Here is a 24890-nt window from a genome sequence, read left to right on the forward strand (position 1 = left end):
TCTTTTTTTCAAAACTTCCTCATTAAAGTGCATTAGTTCAAAACTTGAAGAATCCTTTTCATTGCACCATTGAATTCCATTCTAGTTTTATTTTGCATTGTGGGCCATTTTGTATTAGGATTGTGAACATTAAAATCCTTTCTATCTATTGAGTGTTGGTGGAAAATTGGAAAGGATTGTAAAGTGTAAGAAGGTTGAAGACTTTGACCTTAATGTCTTGGTGATTAATGAAACCTTAATTTGCTTAAGAGAGTGAAGAGAGTGAACGTAAGTAGATTACCGAATCATTATAAAAAGAGTTTGCATCTCTCTCATCTCAACTACTTATTTATTTACTTGTTTTGTTGCTTTTATTGTCATTTTTCAAAAAAAGGTTTAATAAATTAAACCAATTCAATCCTCTCTTGGGTGATTCTCTAAAGTTAATTAGCTTTGTTTCACAATTGCTATCAAAGCTAAATCTCTTATTTTTTTTGTTTTTTGTTTTTATATTTAATCAACAGAAACCTTTCCATTTCTTGAAATTGATCTATCAGTTCATTTTATTCTCTATATCATACCAAACCAAATGTTTTTGAATTTTTAACTCAAAGGCCTCCTCTTTTAACTCCCAATCATCAAACTATCTTGAATAAATATTAATTTAACATGCAAACAATAAAAATATAATTTAGATAGGCTTAAATTCCAACCATAAATAATAATAATAATAATGAGTCATCATAAACAATATATATAAGGTAGAGGACAATTCCAGTGATAAGTAATCATTCATCCATGCATGTGCTCCGAAAAGAGTTCTGAAGCGAGATTCTGTTTCTTTTTTCAAACTTGATCGGTAAGAGGCGCAGAAGTAGTTGGCTGAGGAGATTGGGTATCGGATTTGGGCTGGGATTTATTCCCAGATATCCAATGAGCAGGTTTACATAAAAACTCAGGAGCCTTTCTCACTGTCCAGCGCAGTCCTACGAAAGCTCCATAGAGAAGAAAAATGGGGAGAAGTAGGAGAACGATGAATGTTACAATCACCATGGCAAACGAAAAGAAAGCGAGGGCAAACGGAAGGAAAGAGAGGTAAAAGACGACAAGGAGGAATAATACAAACAGAATGGCAACAACTATGAGGAAGCTTGCAACAAAACTTTTGAACCATTCACTGCAAGGTACCAGCACTGCTGAACGTAGAGGTGAATATGAAAGAAAAAAAATGGGGACAGGAAGGAATGCAACCACATCCCAAACAACATTTTTTGGACTATGTGTCATTATCAGGACGATTGTTGCTCCAAACGCCACTGCCATCATTGAGACCGAGAGGACCAGACATATAATTCCCTGTCTCAGCTTTCTAAACAGATATATCTTGAAGTCTTCTAAAGGAAATGAGGATGTAAGGATGGAGAAAAACATACCCACAGATGTCAAAGCCAAAGCGAGGGAGATCACATCAGCTAAAACGAAAACCATAAAGAAGGGTTTAGAGTGAAGGATTGGAATGCCGGTATCTTGATTAGGACCTCCTGGTACCGTGTAGGCTGCTGCGAAGGCAACAGTGGCTATGAAAACAGAAAGAATGGTGCAATTCTCAGTAGTGGCCATTAGCCATTCCTTGGCGTCTTTATGGAGATTTTCATTAGAAGCAGCAAATAATTCTTCAGCAGTCTGGTGATCTTTGTTGAGAGGCTTGGTCAAATGCATCTTACAGGCCGACTTCACTTTCTGCACCCACACATACCATCACAAGCTTTTTTTTTTTTTTCCTGTAATCCATTCATCTATAACCAGACTAAATTAAAACATGGTGACTTTTAAGCTTGATATCATTATTTTTCTAACAACTTATACTTATAGGTCTACTAGGATAGCTTTTAATAGGTATCTTGGCTTACGAGAAGTCTTGAATTTGAATCTCATTAATGTGTTTATTTTCCCATGCTTTTATTGAGCCTTGTGTCAGTCCAGCATGACTACAATGATAAATTAATTAATACATCATTCTACGATAAGGAAACTACTTTTCATACCATATAAAAAAAGTGATAGCTAAGGAAAAACCCATATGTGACAAAAATTGATCTTATTTGTTTATACTTCTAACAAGGTTCTCTTTATTTATACTAAGATTATATTTTCTTATGCTTAATTTGATTTTATTTCTTTATATTTAAGTCTCATCTTTTAGTTGAGGTAATCGTTTAGTAACTTAGCATTTTTCTAACTTGACACATATCTCTCATCAATTACCTAGCTAATAACTTATTCTTTTTGGTAATAAAGACTGATCAAGACTCAAATGGCCTAATCGAAGTGAATGCATGTGAACAATGTATATGCTTGTGGTTAATGGGTAAGTAGAAGTGCACCTCAAACAAAAGCAACTCATCTTGTAGTTGGAGTGCAGGGCTTTGCATCTTTTCACTAGCTTGACTTTTTCTTTTTTGGCTGACCATGTGTAGTACAGAGTTTCCTTTGTTATCCGTAGCTGATAATAACCTTCTTGCAAGTACTTCAGACTTTACCACCATATCAAAAATATCAATATGACGATAAAGGATTGCCACATGTAATATATTCATTCCCTCCTTATTTGTATGTGTAAATGTCTGAGGATGGAAGTAGAGTATTTTGTCGACAATTTCTTCAATGTTTGACATTGTTGCCAAAAATAATGGAGTTTCATCGCTCTTCTTGTCCTTGTTAGTTAAACTTTCTTGGGAGTTTTGTCCTTCCTTTTTTTGGAACAATTTAGAGAAGTGTTCTTCTATTTCATACTCCTTACTCTCATCTTGACCCACTGCTTTAGAATTAATATTAGCATCCCATGAAGTGTCGTGCTTTGCTAAATTCTTGACGAGTGCTGTAAGTGTCAATCTGTTTCCCGTAACATGAGACATTGAGGATTACTTTTATGTAATATTTAAAACTATTTGATATAAAAGTGCTTTTATAATATAGATCATATTTCATAAATCTAAAATTTAACTATTGAAATACTGAAACATATAAATATTGAATTTACAAATAAACAACCTAATATCATATGAAACACTCAAACAAGCTAATACTAAATACTCAATTTATTAAAATACTGAAATTTATCATTAGTAAATAACTTAGTATCATATAATATTGAAGTCTAATAGTTTATTCTACATATGAGTCCTTACATGCCTATACATATTTTGGTTAATATTATATCACCAATAGAATACTGCAACAATAATAGCTTCCAATGAGTAGGTCAATTGATCCATAAAGAAGACTTTTCATTTTTCTTTTTAATTTTTTTAATAATCGTTTAAAAGTTATTAAAAATTGGGTCATTGCTAATGAGAAATAGTCACATAGCAAAAGTGGCTATATTTGTTTGTACATTGATTTTGTATTGACGTCTTATTTTTCTATACCTTATTATCATTCATTTGTTTAATTTTACCACATATATCAACAACTCATATCATGAGTTAGGCTTAAGGTTCCTATTCTGTACTTTCTTAAAAATTTAAATAGTAAATTGATGACAATCAATGTAAAACCTAATTCTCTTCCTATTCTTTCTTAAAATGTTATAAATTTTTTTTAATTTTTATCTAGGTCATGTTCCTTTTCATAATTAAGTCATTTTTTTTTCTATTTTAGTTCAATAGTTCAAATTTATTTATACATATCAATAATTCAAATTCAAAGTTTGATATGATAATAAATTGAAACACTAGAATTTTCTTTTTTGAGCCTAGAATTACTCTTGGGTTGAACATTGCGCATTAGAGCCTTTGTGGGCCTAGTATATTATACACTTGGGTTGAACATCTATTTTTTGGGATGGTCTAAATATATGTTAAATCAAGAATTTTTGTATGTTTGAGAAAGAATTCGTATCCTAGCATATTCGAGAAGCAATTTCGAAAACCTATTAACAATTCTCAAGTACAAACTATTGTGAGAAGTAGTTCGAGTTTGTTTTTTCTCCTTCAACTAATTATGTTTTAAATTTCTTATGTAAAAACTCTTAAAAGTATTGACTATTAAAATAAGTTGATATCCAAGGTGCATACCAAAACATTCCATATCTCACCTTTTATTTTTCATCACATCTCTTTTGAAGGTTTCCTCATCTGAAATGAAACTTTGTTTGTGAGATGTTTACGCCACAATTTGTAAGAGAAAAAATAATAAAAATATGTAATAGAAAAAGAAATAAATGGTTATTAATTATAGGAAATCAAAGTAAGCAATTATTGGTGAATGAAAAAGAAAAAAAATTATATATCAAATTTTATTAGATAGACTAAGAAACAAAATCCATGGGGATAAAATCCATATTTTGTTAGAGAGAGGAAAATTGAGAAGAAAACAGTTATATCCATAAAAGCCCCCATTTCACAACACAAGTCAACAAAACAGGGACATTGAATATGATTTGCTCAATTCCTTTCTACTACACATAGTGCTAACATCATGGGTCCTATTCTATTTATGGAGAATAAACATTACTGCTATGTGTTAAAGCAATTAAATTGGGTTCAATTGGGTTAGATAGGCTTGAAATCTTGAATGTATATCATACATTGTTTTACATATTTCTCCTCTTTTGTTCCATAACAATATACATAGAAGTCTGTTTCTGACTCTAGTAAAATATAGTTTAGAACATTATCAAAATTATGAATTTCTTTAAAGTCAAAATCATATAAGTCAATTGAATTGAGTTATAAATTAACCTATAGACTTTTAAAAATATATAAAACATAAAGTAGCATAATCAAAGATTGTTTAATATATATCACATGAATAGTCCACTGGACCAGTTTATGATGAAAGAAGCAATATATACTTTTGTAGCCTAAAGTTGATGAGTTGATATAAAAATCACTAGAGAAGAGCATAAGCGTTTGGGTTAAGTAAGTCCCTTGAAGAAAGTTGCAATTAATATGAGTAAAAGATTCATGAGATTTTCTATACAATAGACTAGATACATGGTTTTGCTTGAATGAGAGTTTATATGGAGTTCCCATATATATCATCTGTTTATCTACCACCTTTTGTATTTTATTTTTTGATCTTGTTGAATATTTAATCTAAAATTAATCTTGTTTGAACTATCAATTCACCTCTCTCTAAGTAGTCGCATGCAATAAGACGTATTTGTACATATGTTCTTTTCAAAAAGCAATGTAAACTAATTATGAAAAAATGCACTGAAAAATTCAACAAAATTTAGCATTACAAAACTATATTAACCATATACCCAATTTCAAAAAAATTTTGCCTTTCAAATAAAAATGCAAATAAGAGTAATTGAGTAAATGAAGAATAGATGATGATGAAGAAAGAGTCAAATGTACCATACATAATTCCGTGAGAATTTCCATGGAAAATTTTACAAATTCTTGTAGTATAGAGCTTTGTTTCATTCGAGTTTTTGATTTGTTGAGTTGCTCCATGAACCCTCGTCTTTGTATTTTCCTCTTTCGAAATGCAGTTGGATTGCATGCAAGATATTGAAAAGCGGTCATTGAGGATTGATCCCTTTCTTTAATTAAGTATGGATAGTTCTCGGCAATTAATGACGCTAAATCTGTTTCACATCAATTTTGCAAAGATAAAACGAAAAACATAAATATTAAATTAGTAGTCTAGTACACTTTTTGCAATATTTATATCAAAATTAAAATTACTATAAATAATATATAAAGTGAAAGCTTAAATTAAAATTACTATAAATGTTGTAAAACAAAGACAAATATAATGCAAATCAAAGTAGTAGAGATAAAATATATCTTACTTTGATATATAATATGGAAGAAGGAATCAAAGAAGAGAATTGAGAAAGTGAAAGAAAGAGAGAGAAAGAGAGAGAATGAGAGGAAGAGCTTTCTTTCTTTCTCGGGATACTTTTACATGGAGGGGTAAGAAGCCTTTTATAGGCTTCATAATATGAACTCCATTTACTCATCTTTAAGATGAGTAATGGGAGTTCATAATGGCCATCAATGTGGTCATTCATTCTTTTCATTTACAACACTCCCCCTTGGATGACCACCATATTAAAAGAATATGCCTCATTAAAACCTTGCTAGTAAAAAACCCTATAGGAAAAACCTAGCGAAGGAAAAAGAGTACAATATTCTTTTCTTGGTATATTAGGACTGTCTCATTAAAAACCTTGCCAGTAAAACCTAGTAGGACAAAACCTGGACGAAGGAAAAAAGAGTACAGTACACTAACACCCTTTTACAAGCATACTCCCCCTCATGTCGATATCCTTGAGTTGACGCATTCCAATCCTGTGTATTAACTTCTTGAATGTTGAGGTTGGCAATGATTTTGTGAATAAATCTGCTAGATTATCACTTGAGCGTATTTGTTGCACATCAATTTCACCACTCTTCTGGAGTTCATGTGTATAAAAGAATTTTGGTGAAATGTGTTTAGTTCTATCTCCTTTAATATAACCCCCTGTTATTTGTGCAATGCATGCAGCATTATCTTCAAATAATGTTGTCGGGTCACCTTTGATAGAGGAGAGTCCACATGATTCCCGAATATGCTGGATCATAGATCTTAGCCATATACATTCACGACTTGCTTCATGAATTGCCAGTATTTCTGAATGATTTGATGATGTGGCTACCATTGTTTGTTTGACATATCTCCATGAAATAGCAGTACCATTGCAATTAAACACATACCCTGTTTGTGACCTGCCTTTATGTGGATCTGAAAGATATCCTGCATCTGCATATCCAAGCAATTGTTGCTTTGATTCCCTTGAGTAAAATAAACCCATATCAGTAGTTCCGCGAAGATAACGCAATATATGTTTGATACCATTCCAATGTCTTCGAGTTGGAGCGGAACTGTATCTTGCTAATAAATTGACAAAAAAAGCAATGTCTGGACGTGTACAATTGGCAAGATACATAAGTGCACCAATAGCACTAAGATATGGTACTTCAGGATCAAGTAACTCTTCATCCTTTTCGCAAGGACGAAATGAGTATTTTTTCACATCAAGTGATCGGACAACCATTGGAGAACTTAAAGGATGCGCTTTATCCATATAAAAACGCTTCAAAACTTTCTTAATGTATGTTGATTGATGTACTAAAACTCCATTTGGAAAATGCTCGATCTGCAGGCCGAGACAAAATTTTGTTTTTCCAAGATCTTTCATTTCAAATTCCTTTTTCAAGTAATTTGTTGTTCTTGTGAGCTCTTCAGGAGTTCCAACAAGATTTAAGTCATCAACATACACTGCAATAATTGCAAATCCGGTTTCTGATTTCTTAATGAAGATGCATGGGCATATAGGGTTATTCACATACCCTTCTTTTAGCAAGTATTCGCTAAGGCGATTATACCACATGCGTCCAGATTGCTTTAATCCATACAAGGATCGTTGTAACTTGATTGAGTACATGCTACGAGGCTTTGTATTATTTGCATCAGGCAATTTAAATCCTTCGGGGATTTTCATGTATATATCATTATCCATGGATCCGTATAAATATGTTGTAATAACATCCATGAGACGCATATCCAGTCCTTCTGAGAGTGCCAAACTAATTAAGAAACGAAATGTGATTGCGTCCATGACAGGAGAATATGTTTTCTCGTAGTCAATGCCAGGTCTCTGCGAGAAACCTTGTGCTACTAATCGCGCTTTATATCTTATGATCTCATTATTCTCATTGCGCTTTCGTACAAATACCCATTTGTACCCAACAGGCTTTACATCTTCAGGTGTTTGGACTACAGGTCCAAAAACTTCTCGTTTTGTTAATGAGTTTAATTCTGCCTGTATAGCTTCTTTCCATTTTGGCCAATCATTTCTATGTCGACATTCTTCCACATTTCGTGGTTGGGGATCTTCATCATTTCTTATGATATTAGAGGCCACTTGGAAAGCAAAAATATTGTTAATAACAATATTATTTCGATCCCATTTTTCTCCCATTTGTACATAACTTACTGAGATCTCACAATTTTCAGGTACCTGTGCCTCTTCAGGGGCTTCTCGTTCAATATGTGGATCTTCAGGGGTTTCTTGTTCAATATGTGCCTCTTCGGGGGCTTCTTGTTCAATATGTGCCTCTTCAGGGGCTTTCTGCATTATTTGTGCCTCTTCTAGGGCTATAGATTTATCAATTTTAAACTGATCAGTCATTTTGATGGTCTCTTCTAGAGTGCCAAGTTTTTCTTGGGTTCTCCTCTTCCTGGGAGTTACATCCTTTGAGCCGACAGGTCTACCACGCTTCAGGTGTATCTTAGATTCATTTGTTAACTGTCCTACAGGGATATCAATCCGTGCTGGAGTATTTGCAGCCGGGATATATGACTTTGTCACTTTCTTTGTATCAATGAATGCATCTGGTAATTGATTTGCAAGATTTTGCAAATGAATGATCCTTTGAACTTCTAGTTCACATTGATTTGTACGAGGATCAAGATGGGTCATAGTAGATGTCTTCCAACTAATTTCTCGTCGTTCTTCAAGAATCGACTTTTCTCTCCCTAATGATGGGAAAACACTCTCATTAAAATGACAATCCGCAAAGCGGGCTGTAAAAACATCGCCTGTCAAAGGTTCAAGATATCTTATGATAGATGGAGAATCAAAACCTACATAAGCCCCAAGTCTTCGTTGGGGACCCATTTTAGTGCGTTGTGTAGGTGCAATTGGTACATATACTGCACAACCAAAGATTCGTAAGTGAGAGATATTTGGTTGTTTTCCAAGCACAAGTTGTGAAGGGGAGTATTCATGGTAAGTTGTAGGTCGAATACGGACTAAAGCTGCAGCATGCATAATAGCATGTCCCCAGGCGGAAGTAGGTAATTTGGTTTTCATTAGTAATGGTCGAGCTATTAATTGGAGACGTTTGATGAAGGATTCTGCTAAACCATTCTGGGTATGAGTATGAGCAACAGGATGCTCAATATTTATCCCTACTGACATGCAATAGTCAATGAATGTTTGAGAAGTAAATTCGCTAGCATTATCAAGACGTATTGTCTTAATTGGATAATCTGGAAATTGTGCTCGTAATCTGATTATTTGTGCAAGGAGTTTAGCAAAGGCTACGTTACGTGTAGAAAGGAGACAAACATGTGACCACCTAGTAGAAGCATCTATTAAGATCATAAAATAACGGAATGGTCCACATGGTGGATGGATAGGCCCACATATGTCCCCATGTATTCTTTCTAAAAAGATTGGTGACTCAGATATGACTTTAGTAAAAGATGGTCTGATTATCAATTTACCTTGTGAGCAGGCAGCACATGAGTATTCATTGGGCGAAAGAATCTTCTGGTTCTTTAGTGGATGCCCATGTGAGTGTTCGATTATTCGACGCATCATTGAAGACCCTGGGTGACCTAGCCTGTCATGCCAAAGGACAAAAACTTTTGGGTCGTTGAACTTCTGGTTCACGACAACATATGATTCAATAGGCTTTATAGTTGTATGATACAACCCAGAGGAGAAAGCCGGGAGTTTTTCCATTATAAGCTTCTGGCCAGATATAATGGAAGTAATATAAAGATATTCTACATTATCTTCATTCATAGTTTCAATATGATATCCATTTCTGCGGATATCTTTAAAACTGAGCAAATTTCTTCTGGATTTGCTAGAATATAACGCGTCATTTATATGGAATCTAGTTCCATTTGGCAACGTTATGTTTGCTCTTCCAGAGCCTTCAACTAAGTTTGTAGTACCTGATATGGTACTTACATTAGCTTTTATTAATGTCAATTCGAGGAAATATCTTTTATCTCGAAGAATTGTGTGCGTGGTCGCACAGTCCGCAAGACATACATCATCCTCATTCATCTTGAGACCAAATAACACATGGATTTCAGATATAACAAAAAAACAGGGCATAATGTAAATAACAAAGTAAATCAGATGTAAATATAAGACATAATAATATATTATTTTATATATAAAGTAACATCAATCAATGTTAATTTTTTCATCATTTATCAAATGGTCTGTTTTTTCATTGGGACCTCCAAAGAAATCAATGTCATAGTAGGTTAGGTCCAATCCATCACCATCGGTAAAGTTCATCTCTATCTCTTTTCCTTTAGCTTTTATTGATGCTTGGTAAAGGTCGACCAAATGTTTGGGCGTACGACAAGTACGCGACCAATGCCCCTTCATACCACATCTATAACAATTATTCTCATGGTTCTTAACAGGTTTATCTTGTATACGCTTCCCATTTTCTTGTATTGTCTCAGTATTGTTCCACTTCTGGTGGTGCAATGAGGCTTTCATTTTCTGAGAATTATTACTATAAGAACCATGGTATCGGGGATTTCTTCCACGACCACGACCACGTCCTCGTCCTCGTCCACGTCCACGAGTTTGGGATGATATTGCATTCACTTCAGGGAATGGTTCAGATCCAGTTGGACGAGACTGGTGATTTCTCATCAAAAGCTCATTATTTTGTTCAGCAACAAGAAGACATGATATTAATTCAGAATATTTTGTAAATCTACGCTCTCGATATTGCTGCTGCAGGAGCACATTCGAGGCATGAAACGTAGTAAAAGTTTTCTCTAACATGTCTTCCTCTGTGATTTTTTCTCCACACAGCTTTAATTGAGAGCTGATTTTGAAAAGTGCAGAGTTGTATTCACTAACAGTTTTAAAATTTTGCAACCTTAGGTGCATCCAATCATATCGAGCTTTTGGGAGAATCACAGTTTTCTGGTGGTCATATCTTTCTTTCAAATTACTCCATAGAGTAAATGGGTCCTTTACCGTAAGATACTCATTTTTTAAACCTTCATGGAGGTGATAGCGAAGGAAAATCAATGCTTTTGCGCGATCCTGCAGGGATGCTTGATTTCCTTGTTTGATCGTAGCTCCAAGGTTCATTGCATCAAGATGTAATTCAGCATCAAGGATCCAAGATAGATAGTTCTTTCCCGAAATGTCAAGTGCCACAAATTCGAGTTTTGTGATATTCGACATTGTCAAATAACTTCATATATATGACAAAACAATATTATTAAAATAAGTTATAATAACTTGATAGCATTGGTATAACTTTGATTATAAACAAAATCAAATAATTTGTTTATAACTTTTAACAATATGTAACAAAACAAGTCAACAATAATATAAATATGTAAAATTTTATTTTATATAAATAATTTCAAGTTTAAGATACGAGAATTACCTTCAGAGCAATTCGTGCTGATAACGTGTTGTAAAACAAAGACAAATATAATGCAAATCAAAGTAGTAGAGATAAAATATATCTTACTTTGATATATAATATGGAAGAAGGAATCAAAGAAGAGAATTGAGAAAGTGAAAGAAAGAGAGAGAAAGAGAGAGAATGAGAGGAAAAGCTTTCTTTCTTTCTCGGGATCCTTTTACATGGAGGAGTAAGAAGCCTTTTATAGGCTTCATAATATGAACTCCATTTACTCATCTTTAAGATGAGTAATGGGAGTTCATAATGGCCATCAATGTGGTCATTCATTCTTTTCATTTACAACAATAAATAATTTATAAAGTGTATATTTTGAAAGCTTAAGTTTTATTTTTGTCATAGGATACACTTTTGGGTGTATAATGAATTTTCTTTATATACATATATTTTTGGGGACGCCGGGGCGGCGGGGGAGTTACAATTTAGAAACTTTTAACCAAAAAGGCTTTGCGAATTTAATATTTATTTAATAAAAAAAAGTTTTTCCATGAATACAATATAACTTCATTTAAATGTGGCATTAACAAATCAATTTTTAAGAAACTCTTTCTATATTTTTTAGAAGCTAAAGCTTTTAGCTTATGTCAGATAAGGCTTTAATTAGGATATGAAATCAATCTTTTAAAATTTCAGTATTTATTTTGATTACAAAACACTATGAAAAGCACTGCTTTGATTGTAAAAAAATAGTAGGAAAAGGAAAAAATGTAAAAATAAAAAGAATTTAAATTGTTTTGTTTGATTTATCTTAAAGGTTATAAACAAAGATTAGATACAATAAAAATGATTTAAAATTCAAAAAAATCAATCAATTCCAAGGAACATATTTTCTATTTTCCTCCTATTTTATCACGTCTTGCATGTATATATATTCAAATACTTCAACTTTTAGTAGAAAAAGTTCTCCAAGGGCTTTAACAACTTAAGCATTCAGCATCCAAAAACTTAATTCGTGGCGCTTGAGAAAGAGACACGTTAGAAATAGAAATGGACTAGCAGTACTTGGAGATGAACTAAGAGCAGAATATGTAACTCACCAAAACACTCAGTGGCGATGGAAAGATGGAGAACTGTTGTTCCATCTTTTCTCCGCAAATAGGGTTTATAATCTTCTGGACCTTCTTTCGTTAGCCCCATTTTCCCAGCCAGAAACTTAAACATTTCAGTTTGGCCATAGCGGGCTGCACAAAATATAGGCGTCTCTCCTGAGTCATTGGACGCAATTAGCAAGTCAGAATCTCTCGTCAACAGCTCCTCCGCCACATCTTTCATGGCATCGCTGGTGGCTACTTCGTGGAGTATAGTGTTGCCGTCGTTGTTTTTAATATCGGAAAGTTGACGGTCTGCAGGCAACATGTTTAGTAATTTGAGTACCAGATCTTTTTGTTTGGAGTGAGTGGCCATGTGGAGGACTGTGTCGTTGTAAATACTGATTCTCTGCAACGGGCCTTCTGGAAGTTCATGGCAGACTTCAGCCACATGCTCGTTGTCTTTTTTCCTCAAAGCTTTGTACAATTTTGAAATGAGTTCCTTTTGTTCGGAATCATTGGTAGCAGCCATGGGAGAGTCTTTGGAGAGGGGAGAGCGGAGCGGAGCGGAAGGCTTTATTAGCAGTGAGGGATGGGTTCTTACTTCTTACAGTAGTGGTTATATGGATTTGGTGAGGCCACAGCAAAATCCATTTTATATCATTTGAGTGTGCCCACAGTATTAATTTATGGCTATGATAAATGTGAATATCTCATCATATTTATCCAATTCATAATGCTACAAAAAGAAGAAAAAATTCCTTACTTGCTAAAAGCCATGTGTGTCACCTTTTTTGAAGCTTGCTTTTTAAAATTTTGTTTTAAAATTTATTATTATTATTATATTTTGTTTTTCCAAAAAAATAAAAGTGCTTTTGAGAAGTTATCAAAAACAATTTTCAAAGAAATAAAGGTTATATGATAGGGCACTGGAGTCAAGAACATCCTGCTTCTGCTTTTATAAACTTGTATCATGTCGATTTTCATGCTGGACTTTTAATGGTTTTAGATTATTCGTATGAACATGCTTTGAAAAATTAAAAAAAAAAAAAAAATTATATTTGCCCTTTGTAGATATTATATTGAAAATGATATAAATAAAAATTTAGATCATGCCCAAGTGAATCAATTTTCTCTGTGGGCTAAGTGAACATTTTGGCTTTGAAAAATGTGTACATTAGGACAAGATTAACAAATTTAATTAATAGCATTTGCATTATTTGTATGATTCTTTACCTGTTTCATAAGTCTGACAAAGTTATTCTTTTATTCTTTACCTACTTCATAAGGTTTATCTTTTGTTTATTCTTTACCTATTTCATAAGACAAATAAAGTTAAAGTTTGTCACATTTTTTATTAGTATGGAAAATTGAAGCCTACCATCAAAGAGCAAAAGAGCAAAGTTGCCTACCGGAAAAGTTGTCCTTCAAGAATGATTATATATTCTTATAACTTTATCTTTTACAAATTCAAGAAATTTTGAAACAAGACATATATATATACTTACTCTTGCAAAATTAGAAATATTGATAAAAATCTAGACCATGCAAAAAGTATAATAGTTTTCTAACATTTATATTATGTAATAACATATACTTAGATTTATCTCTAGTTTTAACATAACACAGCATTAAATTATATACCTAGGAGAGTTCGTCTACAGGCTTCAAGCGAATGTAAATTTATTTATTTTTCATAAAAATTCAAATAATATATCTTTATTTATTATTTTTGTGGATATTGAGAACATGTGCACTGCCGGGGCTCATAAATTATTTATATGATTACAGAAACAAAGTAAAATGCTATCTTTCTTCTCTAATCAATTCATTGAAAAAGCTACTCATAAAATAGACAAGGCTGATGCTTGTACTTCAGGCATTATTATATTCCCCCAACTTTCTACTTCTATAAGCTTCTATATATTAAGATTCATCTTGCATTTTTAATCTATAAAGATTAAACATTATCAGGACTTGATGCACTATGGATATCCCATTCTCCATTTATTAAAACTATAATTTTTAGTAAGTAATAGTTCTCATCCATACAAAAACTCTTATCAATATTGTTTGTTATATTTTAAGTTAACAATGAAGTTTATATAAATTAATGATATTTTTTTGCTTGCTTGAGTAGATATTTGGAGTTGGAACTAAAAAAAAATTGAAGATAGAGATTTCATTGCAACCATTTATCTTTTCACTTGCTTTATATGATGTAGCCCCCTATAACTATTATGTTACATGGGTTATGGACAAACTCGTATTATCCATTGAATAGTCTACTTATATGAAAGTTTATTTATCTTCATTTGTGAGACTATGTAGAGGGAGTGTTTAGCTACGGTTGTTTAAGTTAAAAATTAATTTTATTTTTCATAATTCTAATTCTTTTTTAATCAATGCAAATATCTAGGAATGAGAATTATCAAGCAATCGCACCAAGAAAAGCATAATTGGTGCGAAAAATCACTTAAAGAGTCTCATATAAAAATCTTGTAAATGTAGAGACCATATGTCTAATATGCATAGAAAATAACTAATTATGAAATTAATTAAGTATACAATTTTACTTAGACTCAAAGGCTATGATTGGAACTAATCAAAATATGTGCTCCAATGACACATATATCACTACAAAAATTAGAAGCTATAGCCACAATTTTAGTGGGATAAAAAAAATCTCAAAAATTTATTTGTGCCCCCAAGTCTTGAAAGAGGGAAAGTTTGGTGCGAAAATTTTATGGTAAGCTTATAGTTGTAGCAATAAGAGGAACTCTACAAATGGCCTTTTAGTGTGTGTACATTTGTAATGTAGCCATATATCAAGTGCTATAGCAGCAAGCTCGCTTATACTGCTACCAAAGACCTATAGCAACAGTGGGCTTCACCACTAGCGTAGGTATCGTATATAATCCTTAACTGGTCCTTTATTTCAAATCATATTCCAAACCTTTTCCAAACTGATGATGGATAGACCTTCTTCAACTCTAAGAATCAAAGACAAACATCTCTTCTTTTCTTTACATGGAGATCTGTATATTCAAATTTAAAGCTCTGACTTCTCCCTTTGCATTAGGTTGGGCGAGAAGATGAACAACGGTAGTTGGGTGGAATCGGGGAGTTAAAAGAAGAATAGAGAGAGAAAAATGGTTGGCTCATGATATCACAAATGAAGTTGGGATTTGGAAAAAGAATCTTACGAATCATATGCATTATAAAACGTTCAACTCATCTAAATTAACTTGAATTGATGCTAAGATACTAATTATGAATCTAACATACATTTTGAGCTTAATTTCATATTTAGGAAAGGAAAAAGATGCAAACTCAATTTCAACCAAGGAAGAGCAAAGGATCAAATATGCTTAAAGAGAGACTCGAGTTTTGAGAAACATGATGAGAGCTAAGCAAATTTAAAAGGGACAAGTCATGAGCATGAGACATAAATGATGGTGTCTATGAACATATTTGGAGAAGATGAAATCTCATAAAAACAAGTCTAAGTAAAAATCAAGAGGAGTTGCAAGATAGTTGAAGATTGAATATAACCAACTCTAACTTTGGATCAAATTTTAGAGTGCTTCCTGAGGTTATTTTTGGAAGTGTATATATTATTTTAGAAGTAATAGTAAATTAATCATTTCCTTTTTATATCATTTTATTGTAAACATGTTTAAACTCAATTAGTATTTACCTTTTTTAATAAGTGATCATAACAAGAAACCCTAAACTCTATTTTTTCCCTTTGTTTGTGATTCTTTTGAATTTCACATTTCTTACATTCATAAGTTGGAACAATCACTAATATTTTCTTGAAAGATTAAAACATGGAGTCCACGCACTCTACCATTTTGGAAACACGTCAGTTTACCTAACTGATAATGCTATAAATGAAACAAAATATATAATTACTTGAATTGCTTCTTTGAATTGAAATTCCAAATAGACACAAACAAAATCCCCTCTTTATTTATTTTAAATTTTAGAGCATCTTTTAATGTGATTTAACATTACTTAATGAACCTGAGATTAAATGCAATGGCCAAACTCTATTCATCGTGTGGATAATATTGGTGATTGGTGGAATCATGAATTTAGCAGATGGCTCGTAAAGCAGCAAATTGAAATAGAATGGTGCAAAGACTGAACGTAGGAGCTGAGCTGCCCTTCCATTAAGTTTGGACATTCTCCTCACAAGGTTGTATGATTTGAATAATAACTCCATTGATTTAATTTTCTGTGCGGGATCAGTATATATATACAAGAGCCATGCAATTTGTTAGACGTAAAAATGCCTATATACAAAGATTAAACAAATTTTGAATTACAAACTGGTTAAATAGGAACTGAATTTGTTGAAGCTGCTGCAACTGAATGGTTTGAGTTTGGTGAAGGAAAATGGAGACCAAAGAATGAGGAGGGGTTGCTGGGGCGGCAGCATCTGCAGAGAAATGTCTAACATCTCCCACATCGGTTTTATGCTTGTGCTTATGATTGCTGGGTAACAAGAGAACTAATGGGTATAACCAGCTACAATCCAGTCCAATGTGCTGGGTGTTCATCATTAAAAAGAATATTAATGGGATGCAATCGATAGAAAGTAACTGATACGCTTAAATTTCAATCATTAATAATAATAAACCAAATATTATACTAATCAGATAACAATGAGGATTAGGAAAACCTGATCATAAAACCGCTCTCTCAAGAAAAATACACCGTCTTTCACATAGAGTTGATTGGCGTTCTTCCCTTATGATACAATGATTCTGCATAGAAGTGATTTTCCTCTAGCACGATACAGAGATCTCAAGTGTTGTGGAAATTTGATTCCACCAACTTAGTAGTACAACTAAAACTACATTCTCAATATGCTAATTTATTAATACACAAACATGTTCTGTTACTACTTGGAAACGGAAAAGGTGCTCTGAAAAGAGTTCTGAAGCAAGATTCTGTTTCTTTTTTCAAACTTGAGTGGTTGGCTGAGGAGATTGGGTATCGGATTTGGGCTCGGATTTCTTCCCGGATATCCAATGAACAGGTTTACATATAAGCTCACAAACCTTTTTAAAGGTCCAGCGCAGTCCTTGAAAAGCTCCAAAGAGAAGTAAAAAGAGGACAAGGAGGAATATTACAACCGGAATGGCAACAACTATGAGGAAGTTTTGAACAAAACTTCCACAATGTCCCAGCACTACTGAACGTAGGGGTGAATATGAAAGAAAAAAAATAGGGACCGGAAGGAATGCAACCACATCCCAAACAACATTTTTTGGACTATCTGTCATCATCAGGTTGATTGTTGCTCCAAACGCCACTGCCATCATTAAGACCGAGAAGACCAGACATATAATTCCCTGTATCAGCTTTTTAAAAAGATATCTCTTGAAGTCTTCTAATGGAAATGAGGATGTAAGGATGGAGAGAAATATACCCACAGATGTCAAAGCCATAGTGAGGGAGATCACATCAGCTACAATGAAAACCTCAAAGAAGGGTTTAGAGTTAAGGATTGGAATACCGGTGCTTTCATCAGGACCTCCTGGTACCGTGTAGGCTGCTGCAAAGGCAACAGTGGCTATGAAAACGGAAAGAATGGTGCAATTCTCCGTGGTACGCATTAGCCATTCCTTGGCTTCTTGATGGAGTTTCTCATTTTTAGCAGCAAATAATTCTTCCGCAGTCTGCTGGTCTTTTATGAGAAGATTGGAGAAATGCATCTTACAGGCCGACTTCACTTTCTGCTCCCACACATACAATACAATTGTTAAGGAAACATGATATACATTGTTGGGCTCAAATATTGTAAGTTTAAGCTTTTAGGAAAATTGGTTATTTAACATGGTATTGGCCGGAAGTCCCGGGTTCAACCCCCTCTCCACAATTTGCATTTCCGAAATTTAGTTTGTCTCTCCATAATTTGCATTTACCAAATTTAGTATGTCTCTCTTTGTGAGGGTATAAAGCCTAAGGAAGCATGATATACATTGTTGGACTTAAATCCTATTAGCTTAGGCTTTTAGAAAATTGTTAGTTTAACAACAATCACGAGTGGTTATTCTTGGAATGCATGCAAGCATTTTTGTTGTTTGTAACCCCTTCATCTATACCCATACTTAAATCAAACATGGTGACTCAAGCCAATTATTCATTAACTTTTAAGTTTTAATCTTAGTAAGCTTGATATCGTTATTTATCCAACAACTTAAACTTATGGTCAACTAGTAGCTTTTAATAGGTATCTTGGCATCTGAGAAATCTTGAATTTGAATCTCATTACTGTGCATTTACTCAGCCTTGTGTCAGTGTAAAAAAGACTACAATGATAAGTTAATAGATCATTCTATGATAGGGAAACTGCTATTCATACCATATAAAAAAGTGATAGCCAACAAAAAAACTGATATATGAGAAAAATGATATCCGTTTATACTTCTAATAAAGTTCTACTTATTAATTATGCTTAGATTATTATTTTTTTTTATACTTAATTTGATTTTATTTCTCTATATCTAAATCTCATCTTTTAGCATTTTTATTTTACAATTTATATTTTGCTCTACACAATAATGGCTCAAATTTAAAATTAGGTGTGATACCCATTCTGTAACTTAGCATTTTTCAAATTTAATGCATATTTCTCATCTATTACCTAGATAATAACTTACTCTTTTTGGTAATGAAGATGAAGAATCAAATGGCTTAACCCAAGTGAATGCATGTGAACTAAGGGCATAAGTAAAAAGAAAATAGAAAACCGACAAACCAATCCAAACGAACCAAAATTGATCATATTGGTTTGGTTTTCAATTTTCATGTCTCTTAACTGATAAAAATCAAACCAAACCAATATTTTAAAACTTATATATAATTGTTTGATATTCAACAAGTTTTTTTATATTGGATTCTATTAAAATGATTCATTGTTTTTATATTATGATCAAATTAATTCTAAATGCACTCAATATATTTTTAACATTAAATCCAAATTGGTTTCAATTTATTTCAAAAAGCAAATTATACTTAAGGCCTAAATATAAACTCAAATTAATGGGTTTTAGGCTAAAAACAAACATAAATATATAATTGGGCTAAGGACTAAAGAAGGTCATTAAGTTGGGTCAAAACCAATCCACAAAAACCGAACCAAATCGACCATAAAAGGCTTGGTTTGATTTGGTTTTTCACTTCAAATTTGGTTAGCTCCGTTTCTATCATATATAAACCAACTATATCAATTTGATTCACTTTTTTACTCAAAAATTGATCAAAACAACCTTATTTACACCCTTTAATATGAACAATGTCTATATTTATGACTAATGAGTGAGTAGAAGTGCACCTCAAACAAAAGCAACTCTTCTCGTAGCTGAAGTGCAGGGCTTTGCATCTTTTCACTAGCTTGACTTTTTCTTTTTTGGCTAACCATATGTAGTATGGAGTTCCCTTCATTATCAGTTGCCGATAATAGCCTTCTTGCAAGCACTTCAAACTTTATCAGCGCATCAAAAATATCAATACGACGGTAAAGGATTGCCACATGTAATATGTTCAGTCCCTCCTTATTAGTATGCTCAAGTGCCTCAGGTTGGAAGTTGAGTACTGCTTTGACAATTAGTTTAATATCTGACATTGTTGCCAAAAATAATGGACTTTCATCGCTCTTCTTGTATTTGCTAGTTGAACTTTCTTGGGAGTTTTGTCCTTCCTTTATTTGGGATAATTTGGAGGAGTGTTCTTTTATTTCGGGCTCCTTCTTACTCTCACTTAGGCTTATTGCTTGAGAATTAATACTAGCATCCCATGAAGTATCATTTTCTACCAAACGAATGACAAGTCTTTCAAGTGAATATCTGTTTTAGTGATGTAAGACATTGAGGATTACTTTATATAATACTGAACACTATTTGATAGAAAGTGGTTTTATGATATGGATAATATTTTATAAATCTAAAATTTAACTACTAAAATACTAAGCATATAAATACTAAATTTACAAGTATGACACATGGAAACAAGCTAGTACTAAATATACTTAATTTACCGAAATACTAAAATTTGTTGTAATTAAATAACCGAGTATTCTATGATATTAAAGTCTAATGTATAGTTTATTCTAAATATGAATCTAGACATGTTTGTGCACGTTTTCATTAATATTATACCAATAGAATACCACAAAAACAACTTTCAATTAGTGGGTTAAGATCCATAAAGAAGACTTTTCCTTTTTATTTTTAATTTTTTCTAACAACCTTTTAGAAGTTATTAAAAATTGGTCCAATAAAAAATATTCACATGGAAAAAAATGATTACTTTTGTCTGTATATTGACTTTGTATTAATGTCTCATTTTTTGTAACTTATTTTCATTCTTTTATATAATTTTATCATATATATCAACAACTCATATTATGAGTTAGGCATAAGGTACCTTTTTTTTTTTTTTGATAATCGTGGATGTCCGAGTCAGCTTACGCGCTCCTCGACTAATCCCATGGGGCTCTGAAGTTAATGATCGGATAAACCTCCAATGGCCCTGAGGGGACTCGAATTGATGATCATTGGGGAGCAAACTCAAAGCTGGACCAACTGAGTTACCCTTCAGGGTTATAAGGTACCTATTCTCTATCTTAAAATTTTAACTAGTAGATTGATAACAATCAATCTAAAACCTAATTCTATATCTATTCTTTCTTAAAATTTTATCATTTAGTTGTATCTACGTCTAATTCCTTTACATAATTAAGTCATTTTTTTGTTCAATAATTTAAATTCATTTATACACATCAATGATTCAAGTTCAATGTTTGATATGATGATAAATTAAGACTCTAGAAATTTCCTTTTATGAATCTTGAAGTCAAAGAACAGTTAAAGCATTTCTGGGCCAAGTATTACATTTGGGTTGAACAATAAGCGTTAGAGCCATTGTGGGCCTAGTATATAGTAGACTTGGGTTGAACATCAAGCCTATGGAATGGTCTAAATACATGCTAAATTAGGAATTTTTGTATGTTTGAGAAAGAATTGATGTCTTTGTATATTCGAGAAGCAATTTCCAAAACCTATTAATAATTTTCAATTACAAACTATAATGAGAAGTAGTCGAAGTTTGTTTTTTCTCCTTTAACTAATTATATTTTAAATTTCTTATGCAAGAGCTTTCAAAAGTACTAACCATCAAAATAAATTAAATATCCAAGGTATGTATCAAAACTTTCCATATCTCACCTTTCATCTCTTATCATGCTTCTTCTTATGTCCAATAGTAGCTTAACTGAAATAAAACTTCGTTTGTGAGATGTTTACGCCATAATTCGTAAGGAAAAAAATAGTAAAAATATGTAACAAAAAAGAAATAAATAGTTAATGAACATATATATATAGACTAAGAAACAAAATCCATGAGAACAAATATATGTTTAGTTAGAGAAAAATTGAGATGTTTAGGCAACAAAAGAATGGAAATGAATAATCAAAATGAATAAATATAGATAGATAGACTAAGAAACAAAATCCATGAGTACAAATATATTTTGTTAGACCGAGGAAAAAATGAGAAGAAAACAATTATATCCATAAAAGGCCCCATTTCACAACACCAGTCATTAGGGATATTGAATATGACTTGGGAATTTCTTTCAAGTCAAAACCATGTAAGCCAATTAAATTGAATTATAAATTGACCTATAAACTTTTAAAAATATATAAACATAAATTAACAAAATCAAAGAGTGCTTAATATCTCATGAATTAAGCAGTTCGTGCAATTCATGATAAAAGAAGAAATATATGCTTGTAGTAGACTAAAGTTGAAGAGTTGATAGAAAAATCATTAAAGAAGAGTACAAGTGTGTGTTAGAGTAAATCCCTTGAAGAAAGTTGCATCTAATCTAAATAAAAGATATATTAAATTTTCTATACAATAGACTAGATCCATGGTTTTACTTGAATGAAAGAGTTTGGAGGGAGTTCCCATATGTATCATTTGTATCACCTATCACTTTTGTATTTTATTTCTGATTTCATTGAATATTTAATTTGTAGTTAATCTTTTTTTGAGTTATCTCTAAGTAGTTCTATGTAATCAAACACATTCGTTCATATGTTCCTTTTATAAAGCAATGTACACTAATTACCAAAAAGTGCACTACATTTAATAAGATTGCTAGCTAGTTAACTCGACTCTAAAACAATATCTTCAAAAAGGGAGAATATATAAAAGCATATCTAGCACTCCAAAACTATTAACGACATACCCAATTTCAATAAAATTTTACCTTCTAAATAAAAATGCAAATAAGAGTAATTGAGTAATTGAAAAATAAATGATGATAACGAAGGAGTTAAGTGTACTATACAGTAGACTTTGATAGTCCATATGATTTTTTCTCCAATAATTCCTTTTGATTTGCTGAGTTGCTCTATGAATCCTCGTCTTATTTGTGTTTTCTCATTTTGAAATGCAGATGGATTGCATGCGAGATATTGAAGAGCAGTCATTGAGGATTGATCCCTTTCGTCAATTAAATATGGGTAGCAGTCAGCAATATGCGAGGCTAACTCTGTTTCATATTATAGAGATAAAGCAAAAAACAAAAATATTAAATTAGTAGTTCAATACTCTTATACATATATAGTCAAGAAGTTCTTTGAATGAAAATACTAAATTAATAAAAGTTACAATTTAGTAACTTTTGGCCAAAAATGCTTTGGAAAGTTCATATTTATTCAAGAAATAAAAAAGTTTTTCCATGAATATTTATAACTTCATTTAAATGTGGTACTAATAAATCTATTTTTAAAATTTTTATTCAAAGATCTTTTTTAAAAGGATCATGATAAAGCTAAAGCTATGTCTAATAAGGCTTTAATTAGGATATAGCATTAATCTTTTAAATTTTCAGCATTTATTTTGATTACAAAACACCACGTAAAGCACTGCTTGGATTGTAAAAAAATTGTAGGAAAAAGAAAAAAAAATAAAAAATAACAAGAATTTAAATTTTCTTGTTTTATTTATCATAGAGCTTATAGAGAAATATTAAATACAATAAAAATTATGTATATAGAGAGGTAGAAAGATGAAAATTAAATATGGAGGATGACATAAGAAAAATTTATTGTGATGAACCTATTCTTTATTTTTTAATTTTTGTTCAAAGTTTTTTTTCTTCATTTTTGTCTTCTTTTGTTTTTTTCTTTTTGCCTCTTTTCCCCTCTTTCTGCCAATTTTTCTCATTGTTTTTAAATTTATCATATTTTTAAATAGAAAAACATAATTATAAGTTAGAAAAGAATCAATCAATTCAAATATATTTTCTATTTTCCTCTTATTTTATCAGGCCTTGCATGTATGTATATATATATATATATATATATATTAAATTAAAATCTGTTTTTCGTGTTTGAGAGGAAAAACAGCTGATAAATCTATTAGAAAAAAATTGAAAGTTTTACTCAAATATTTTAAAAAGTCATATTTTATATTCAAATACTATTGAAGTTGTATTTTGACCTTGAAATGCTACTTTTTGCAGAAAAGTTGCCCAAAGGAAAACTTAATTTCGTGACGCTTGAGAACGAATCATGATAGAAAATTTAATCAAGTTAAGGAAAACTTAACTTGGAGATGAATTAAGTGCAGAATATATAACTCACCGAAACACTCAGAGGCGATGGAAATATGGAGAACTGTTGTTCTATCTTTTCTCCGCAAATAGATTTTATAATCTTCTGGACCTTCTTTCGTTAGCCCCAATTTCGCAGCCAGAAACTCAAACATTTCAGTTTGGCCATAGCGGGCTGCACAAAATATAGGCGTCTCTCCTGAGCCATTGGACGCAATTAGCAAGTCAGAATCTCTCGTCAACAGCTCCTCCGCCGCACCTTTCATGGCATCGCTGGTGGCTACTTCGTGGAGTATAGTGTTGCCATCGGTGTTTATAATATCGGAAAGTTTATGGTTGCGGTCTTTAGGCAACTTCTTTAGTAAGTCGAGTACCAGATCTTTTTGTTTGGAGTGAGCGGCCAAGTGGAGGACTGTGTCGTTGTGATTAGTAATTCTCTGCAACGGGCCTTCTGGAAGTTTATCGAACTCTACAGAGTCCAAGATGCAGTCTTTCCACCTCAAATCTCTGTCGAAATAAGCAATGTGTTTCTGTTGCTCGGTATGATCGGTATCCGCCATGAGAGCGTCTTTGGAGAGGAAGAGCAGAGCAGAAGGCTTAGCAGTGAGGGATGGGTTCTCACAGGGTCATCGTAGGTTTGGGTGGTAATGTGGATTTGGTGGGGGTGGTTCCACTATCACTGCAAAATCCCTTTAAATATCACTCGACTATGCTCATAGAAACATGATTATTTTTATTTTTATTTTTTAATTTTTATTTATAACCGTGGGTGTCCGGCCAGCTTGCCTGCTATGCCCATAAACATGATGATGGAACAGGATTTACGAAGATATGGTTGGTGTCGGGTTCCGGAATAGTCTTCATCCATGCTTTGTTTAAAATAGTTCAGGAACATGCCAACGTTTCAAAAGCAAAATAAATCTTCATGGCATACCACACAAGCAATTAAATAACATCTTACCATTCCTATTATCT

At 32.4% G+C, this 24890-nt stretch overlaps 2 protein-coding genes across 4 annotated transcripts; both read right to left on the bottom strand.

Annotated features, from left to right (window-relative positions):
• Nucleotides 1-722: 722 nt before the first annotated feature.
• Nucleotides 723-12886, bottom strand: LOC117924136 (ankyrin repeat-containing protein At5g02620-like). Of its 2 annotated transcripts, XM_034842708.1 has the most exons (5): nucleotides 12284-12886; nucleotides 5351-5578; nucleotides 4076-4115; nucleotides 2364-2871; nucleotides 723-1719 (listed from the first exon to the last, which is right to left on the bottom strand). In XM_034842708.1, the coding sequence occupies exons 1-5, from the start codon at nucleotides 12804-12806 to the stop codon at nucleotides 826-828; spliced, it is 2193 nt and encodes a 730-aa protein (XP_034698599.1). In that variant the 5' UTR covers nucleotides 12807-12886; the 3' UTR covers nucleotides 723-825. The 2 variants fall into 2 exon arrangements, with proteins under 2 accessions (XP_034698599.1, XP_034698600.1); XM_034842709.1 differs by lacking the exon at nucleotides 5351-5578.
• Nucleotides 12887-16898: 4012 nt separating this feature from the next.
• On the bottom strand, nucleotides 16899-24617 carry LOC117924244. Of its 2 annotated transcripts, XM_034842836.1 has the most exons (6): nucleotides 23947-24617; nucleotides 22647-22850; nucleotides 21517-21562; nucleotides 19626-20136; nucleotides 17718-18024; nucleotides 16899-17600 (listed from the first exon to the last, which is right to left on the bottom strand). In XM_034842836.1, the coding sequence occupies exons 1-6, from the start codon at nucleotides 24473-24475 to the stop codon at nucleotides 17248-17250; spliced, it is 1950 nt and encodes a 649-aa protein (XP_034698727.1). In that variant the 5' UTR covers nucleotides 24476-24617; the 3' UTR covers nucleotides 16899-17247. The 2 variants fall into 2 exon arrangements, with proteins under 2 accessions (XP_034698727.1, XP_034698726.1); XM_034842835.1 differs by having other exon boundaries at nucleotides 16899-18024; nucleotides 23947-24614.
• Between the last annotated feature and the right edge of the window lie 273 nt (nucleotides 24618-24890).

Source organism: Vitis riparia, chromosome 10, assembly GCF_004353265.1.
Source record: "Vitis riparia cultivar Riparia Gloire de Montpellier isolate 1030 chromosome 10, EGFV_Vit.rip_1.0, whole genome shotgun sequence".
In the NCBI taxonomy this organism is placed as follows: domain Eukaryota; kingdom Viridiplantae; phylum Streptophyta; class Magnoliopsida; order Vitales; family Vitaceae; genus Vitis; species Vitis riparia.